General features: G+C 35.4%; 1 protein-coding gene across 1 annotated transcript; it reads right to left on the reverse strand.

Annotated features, from left to right (window-relative positions):
* Positions 1 to 313: 313 nt before the first annotated feature.
* Positions 314 to 6,441, reverse strand: LOC110684864 (protease Do-like 1, chloroplastic). Its single transcript, XM_021861305.1, has 8 exons — positions 5,951 to 6,441; positions 4,538 to 4,660; positions 3,734 to 3,905; positions 2,871 to 2,908; positions 1,256 to 1,454; positions 905 to 1,057; positions 640 to 774; positions 314 to 560 (listed from the first exon to the last, which is right to left on the reverse strand). The coding sequence occupies exons 1-8, from the start codon at positions 6,364 to 6,366 to the stop codon at positions 483 to 485; spliced, it is 1,314 nt and encodes a 437-aa protein (XP_021716997.1). The 5' UTR covers positions 6,367 to 6,441; the 3' UTR covers positions 314 to 482.
* Between the last annotated feature and the right edge of the window lie 903 nt (positions 6,442 to 7,344).

The following is a 7,344-nucleotide window of genomic DNA, read 5'->3' on the forward strand; positions in this document are numbered from 1 at the left end:
TAAGTGTCCATAAATTTAGTTTGACTGAGGGGAAGATTAGATAACGACCTAGTTTTCCACTCGTCAAGCTCTGATCCACAATTGAATTTGGGTCATCATGTGGGAGATATTTCAGTGGCTTAGATCTGGAAGAAATTTGACACCTTGTGTCATGGTTCTCTATTTGCAGTCTTCAAAAGGTTTCCAGAGTTACAGTGACTCATGAACATCACTTAGCTGGCTTAGCTCGTACATGTCATCTTCTTTGTTTTCGCTTTTAGTTTGTTGTTTATTTGTTATTTTTCTTTATATAAAAAAATAATAATAATAATAATAATAATAATAATAATAATAATAAATTAAATAAAAAAAAAAGCATCATTCAAGGACAATTACCACTAATGGCCAGTTCCCAATTTACACTACATGATACATGATTACCACCAAATGGCCATTTCGCAAATTTACATGGCATACATTATACAAGGAAAGCCTAAAAGTAACTATGACTCATCGGGTTTTGGTTCGAGGATAACAGGTATTTTCTCTTGGTGATCACCTCGCAAAACTTCCACAGTCACCTAGAAGATGAGACAATAAGTTTCTACTAGAATATAATAGATGAGGATTCAATATAGGGTGACCATATTAGAAGCATACCTTATCCCCTACTTTGCAGGTGTCAAGAATTCTGTACAAATCGCTACCATTACTAACTTTCTTGCCATTCACTGATGTTATTATATCCCCAAGAATAAGTCGTCCATAGGCATCACGTTTTGTAGATAAAAGGCCCTGTAGTAACACAAGAACAACCTAAGTCAAATTCCACTAATAAAATGCAACTGTCTTTCAGCAGCTCAAGTGGAATGCTTGAAGCACAATGGTATTTATCAGTGTAAGTTAACAATTATCAGAAATATACCGCTTTGCCAGCAGGACCTTCTGGTGGAGCATCTAGCACGAGCACTCCACTAACTCCTAGTTGCTCCACTGATTGATCTGGGGCAAATTTAATGCCCAGGATCGGTCTTGTAACTTTCCCATATTTGACAAGCTGATCTACGATGCCACCAACCTGAAAATTAAATAACAAAAGATAAGTCAGCCTTTTCTACCTCCACGCTTTACCTTGAGAGAAAAGGTAAATAATAAATAAAGGAAGAAAAAAATTGAAAGAATATAATAACACAAGTGATTAGATTTCAAGCAATGCCTCCTGTCCCCCCAAAAAAAAACCCTCCAGATCCTGACAAAGGCAGAGGTGAAAACCTACAGTATCAACAGGGATTGAAAAACCAACACCAGAAGATGCACCAGAAGGAGAGTATATAGCAGTATTTATCCCGATGAGATTGCCAGAACTATCTAGAAGTGGACCTCCACTGTTACCAGGATTTATAGCAGCATCAGTCTGTATAACATCCTGGATTGGACGTCCTGTTGCAGCAGAGCTGATTTCCCTTCTGAGCCCACTACATTAAACACATAGAAAGTGGTCACATGAGTAGCCTTTTTAGCTTCCAAAATGATCTCTAAAGCGAGTCAAAATACTGCAACTTGCAGGTTTTTAGTAAAAGCATAAAAAGTAAAAAACTTATGATTTTAGCTAAGAAAGAGAAATAAAAACTTTAGATTCATTGAATTGCAGTTTTATTTGGCCAGATAGATTAAGTAGTAGCTCAGGTTGCAATCAAGATGACAATCAAAATACAATGGAAGCACACTTTTATAGCAGAATGAATTGATAAATTTTACACTATAACTTCATCATTTTATGATTCTAGAGTTTTGGACCATATGCTTACAGTTATGTTAAATATACTACCTGTTTACAACTACAACCATTTTATACTTGGTCCATGCTTTGTCTAATCTACCCATGGTTTTAATAATGTATGAGGTACCCTAATAGTCTAGAAAATTCACTCCATACCTTTAAAACTATAAAATTTCATTCAAATCTTAAATATTACAAGGTGAATTATTGTATCTATAAGGTTGCTTCGCAATTTTTTAAAACCACAAGGGTAACTCATTTACCAAAAAAAAAAAAAAAGAACCCTTTTCAGGAAGATTTCAAGTCCAACAATTGCACCACAGTCCTTTGAAAACCTAAGAGGTCTCTAGGGAGTAGTTTTGTTTTTGTTTTTTCTTTTTTTCCTGAACGCCTCTAGGGATTAGCTTAAGAAATAAGAATATGAGTTTTTTTTCTTTTTTTTTTTTTCGGGTTGTTTCACATCAGATTTGCAATCTTTTTATTAATTTCTTATTGTTACTAATTGTTCTCCCTTTGTCTACTCTCATAATTTCATTCACATTAAACCACTTTTGGCCTACCCCAACCCCCTATGAAAGCTACGCATTTTTATTATATTGTTTAGTAAATATGCATGCTAAAGCCAATTTGGAGATAGTATTGAAGATAGTAAATATGCACCTTTTATGGTTATTGTGTAAGAAAATAAGGGTTAAAAACATTAGCAGTGCCCAAAGTACGGATATAATTATTTCTTACAAAATAACAACAGACTCAATATGAATAGGCTTTAAAAAGAGTGTGTATTTCAAAACACATGTTACTGGGCTTTGGCCCATCTTAGAGGCTTACTTTTCACATAAAGACAATAATCCTACATAAAAGAGCATTCACGTATTAAACATCAATAAAATTTTATGCCTGGTCACTAAAAGAAGTATCTGATGAGTGACATCTCAACTTTAATTGTAGTACGGAGTATAATTTACACTATAGCTGGGAATTACTCCACACAAATAAACTCTCAGTAGTTAAGGAAAAATATCCAATTATAGGAATCATTTCTTACTTATCTACCTTCCCCAAAGCCAAGCCCAAACCTTCGAGCTATTCAACGCAAAAAATTAATTACCTTATAACACCTGTTGTCAGCGTATGGTCAAGTCCAAACTGCATATATTCATTAAATATACAGATATTAGTTAACAAATGTACTTCATAATAACATATTTACTCATAAAATACTAATAGACTATGTAAGCTGACATTAACTTTTGCAAGACCTATCCGCAGGGTATTTTAGGAATCTTAGGGACTTATAAAAGCCAACTAACAGATAATTAGGACTAATAAGAGGCCATATCTGTATTATTTGGAACATTTGCAGCTCTTAGAGCCAAACAATGATTAAGAAGATAAAGGGCACAACTTTAATCTAATGAAACTATAGACACTCCGATCATCATTAAATGCACTACACCAGAAATAGAACTTTTACATTTAAAAAAAAAGGGATAAAATGCAAAGTTGAAATGTAAAACAAGTTTTTACTATTTAAATTTATTTACTTTATTGTTTGCTCTGTATTTATTTTTTCATTATCATTGTTTGTAGATGCTTGCAGCATACAACCATTTCTTGCATTCTATAGGAATGGAGATTAGATAGAAATTTTAGTCAACAAATATTTGGTAAAACATACAAGATTGTAGAATACTTAAAAGCCTATCACCAATTCAATATATGACAGGAAATTTGAAACTATATATAGATTTTTTTATTTTTATTTTTTTGAAGGGAGGAAATTTGAAACTACTCTATCCAGCAAAAACAGAGATGAGTACATGTCATCAAAAGCCCTCTCAACAGAATCATGAAAAGCAATGTTAACAACCAAAAAGGCAAAGACCATCACTTTTTGGCTTTTTGCTGCACAATAGGTCAAATAACTTGCAGAGTTCCCCTATATCAAAATAAAGAACAAAAAAAACTTACTGGATTTCCAATAGCAAAGACTTTCTGACCAACAAGCAAGTCTGCAGAGACACCAATAGGTACTGGTCTCAATTTATCTTTAGGTACATCAATGCGCAATACGGCAACATCTTTGTCTTGGTCATACCCAACAACTTTGGCCTCGTAAGTAGATTGGTCAGCAAGAGTGACCCTGTAAGTCACTAGCAACATTTTAAATCTAAAAATTTCATATATCACCTGAAAATGATAATCAAAGTATTGCAAAACAAGCTAGCCTGCACAGAGCTTAAGTAGGGGATGAAGGAACCGGTCGAAGGGATGTTTTCATACAAAGTAGCCAATGAGAATGTGACCTGTGCCCCTTCACTCAACTTTGCTTTGGGGGGAATGTCTGTGGGCTGAGGATTGGTGTTTCCTTAACCCTCATTCACTCAAAGTTCATATATTATATTAAAGATTCCCTCATTCACTCAACCTTGATATATTATATTAAAGATTCCCTCATTCACTCAACGTTGATACATTATATTCTCCAGTTCAATATATAAAAGGGTAACACCTACATATACATAGTACATCCAAAGAACATACTCCCTCTCTCTCTCAATAATTATGCAGGATCTGAAATTTGATATTGGAAAAACGAAATAGAAAATTCAGGACTGCTACTGGCCTCTGGGATGAAGAGGTAGCATTCATAGCAGCATCAACTAAAGAAAATTAGATAGTACTTTCAAATGATAGAATACAAAAGAATCCAAAAAAGGTAAGCAGGGCTGTGACTTTACAGGGAACATTGCACAACAGAATTGGGTAACAAACCTGAGATCAGAAGCACCACGAATCACATGATAATTGGTGACTATGTGACCTTCTGTATCCCAAATAAAGCCTGATCCAGACCCCTGAGGAACCTCTAACACATCCAATGTAAACGCATCCTGTCTATTTTCACAAGCCATTACAAAATTCATAACCATCAATTTTTAACAACCTAGAAAACTAAATCCAATGTAAACTCATGCAACTGTTACATTGATAGATTGAAATTAAACCTACATTTAAGGGTGATTCGATATTGCTTTTAAATGGTCAGTACACTTTTATTATTCAGATTATGGGTTGTCTAAAGAAGTAACTAAAACAATAAATGTTCAGCAATTTAACAGATTGACTAATTTTCTAAGTCATCAAGGGGCTCCATACAAAATTTTGGATCAGTGTCTTTTATGGAAACTTTCTTGGTTTTATGATTGGGATATAACTTGCTATAACTATCACTTCAACTGTACAAAAATCATTGTTGCCATGATAAGATAATTTGAACTAATAAAGCAGCAGTCAAACTTTTAATGAAAAGCATATGTTTTACAGAATTTTAATGTCTGAAACTAAGATCCACTTAAGAGACTGTGTGCGTACAAAGTATGAAGGTCCTGGACCTCCTAGTATGGGGTTGAATACAATGCAGAATAAACTAAAACTCCAAAGCGACTCTAGAAACTGTAAAAAAAAATAGATTTGAGATACCTACATCATAAAACAGACTTAATATAGTTGACAACGGTTTCAACCCTTAGCACAACTTCAGCAATACAAATACCTGTAGCCAATTAATGTCCATAGCCACTAACTCAATTTTAGTATACACTATTATCTTAGACACTACTTTGCCGATTTCTAACCCTTGTAGCTTCCTCAAGACCTCGACGAGCAGACAAAAATTGCACGGAACAAAGATCCTTTCTTCAACACAACCCCCAACCCTAATAAGAGTCCACTAAACTATATACTACCTCCATTTCATATTATTTACAATTTTAGAATATTTTATATCTCATAAATAATACCTCAAAGTTGCAAATAATATCAAACGGAGGTAGTATTTTTTGAAGTGCCCAAGTATTAAGCGTCCGACATATATACATTATATGCCAAATGAAGAGTCCAATAACAAAATAAATGCACTTGAGATTATTTTCTAAAGTTTATCCTATGTTCTTCTATGTTCAAGTTAAGTTTGACACATATATAATCTACTTCCTTTGTTCTATTTTCTAAATACCCAAAATCTATGCGAACTTATAAGGAATAAAACAAAGTATTTAGATTTCCTTGCAACAAAACTATCAATACTAGAAACTTGCTTTAAATGTAATTGTTCATAAATTTCCAATTAAAGCTGCCAATATTTTCTTTAAACAAAAATAAAATAATAGCAAAATTAAAGCATACTTAGTAGCCAGATTGGTGATGTAAACAACAGAGGGTGTATTCTCTTGGAAAAGACGAACAGTAGCGAGCTCATCTGTTTGCAACTTCCGTGGTGTGCTGACCACAAACGCCAATGCCGGGTGAACATCGGCCACAACAAGTGAGAACGACAAAGCCAATGAAGTGCATACCACAAAGAGTGAACCCAATGTTGAGGCAATTGAGGATTTACAGGAGGTTGAATCTTGCTTAATTGAGAAGAATGATGATTGGGATTCTCTTATTATCTTTGGTATTCGATTAGCCCGAGTTTTGAAGGGAATGATATTGTTGTTACAACTGGTATTTCTATTGCAAGTGATAGTGTTCTTGGTTTGATTTCTGGTGAAGCAGAAAGAGGAATAGGCAATCGTAGTTGTAGCAGCCATCTCTTGCATTGATGACAAATGCCTTCTGGAGATTGTTTTGCTTTTTTTAGTGGGGAGTTGCTTGCTTCTTGTACTTGTGGACTTGTGGTCATCATTCCTCTTCTTGTAGCTTCGGCAATACGAGGACTTTTTTATATATTTTTTTAGAAAAATTGAAAATAATAACCTCACCTTTACCATATCTTTTCTATTTGGAAAATTTGTGTGAAAGGAACTTATATCTTCACTCTTTTGTATGGAAGGACCTTATATGTTCAAAGTGGTCTAAAAGGACCTTGTAAGTATGTTTTGTTGTTTAGAGGGACCTTGACGCCGGATTTCGGTGTTTGACTTTTTTACTCCGGCGTTGACCATTCACGTGACTATCACGTTGTTTCGGGGTTTTCTGATGTCCTGCGGGAGAGTTACAATTCCGAGACTGGAACCGGACGCCTGTACCTGCAAAATAACGGAGACTCCTGTGAGTTCCGCCTCCAACGGTCAAGTTAGTACCTGATTAAGGAGTAATTAATGCGGTAATTAAAGTGATTTGGTCTCTCTAGGTGAGAGTGTTTAAGGTAGGTAATCTGCTTTGTTAGTGAGATCAGCCGGTTATTACTGTGTGTAATTAATGTGTTTTTTCCGTAATGTTTCTGTTCTGATTTTGTCATCCCCCTTAATGAGGATTAAGGGAGGTATTTATAACCTTGGGAAACGTGCCCATCCTAGGTTTAGGTAAACCTAGGGCCGATTGGGCTTCCCTCGGAAGTTGGGCCTGGGTGGCCGGTTTCTCCATTAGGCATGGAGTATGCCACATGTCTTGACATAACAGGTCCAAGGTGGACGAATAAGCGCGTGCCACGTGGGAAGCCCTGACTGTTCCAACTGGGGGACACTTGGCAGGACCTGATTGGTCCACGTGGCGCATTCTGATTGGTGGGAGCAAAATCCCCTAATCATTTTCCCCTCACAGGTGGCACGTGATTGGTCACGTGTTACCTGTGACAG

The sequence above is a fragment of the Chenopodium quinoa genome, unplaced genomic scaffold (assembly GCF_001683475.1).
Source record: "Chenopodium quinoa cultivar QQ74 unplaced genomic scaffold, ASM168347v1, whole genome shotgun sequence".
Lineage (NCBI taxonomy): Eukaryota > Viridiplantae > Streptophyta > Magnoliopsida > Caryophyllales > Amaranthaceae > Chenopodium > Chenopodium quinoa.

Excerpts from the sequence above, each read along its gene's own strand:
- LOC110684864 (XM_021861305.1), bottom strand. The coding sequence starts at position 6,366 with ATGCAAGAGATGGCTGCTACAACTACGATTGCCTATTCCTCTTTCTGC. Across the intron at positions 4,661-5,950 it reads ATCACCAATCTGGCTACTAA|ACAGGATGCGTTTACATTGG; the intron begins GTATGCTTTAAT and ends TTGTGAAAATAG. Across the intron at positions 2,909-3,733 it reads TCTTTGCTATTGGAAATCCA|TTTGGACTTGACCATACGCT; the intron begins GTAAGTTTTTTT and ends GAATATATGCAG.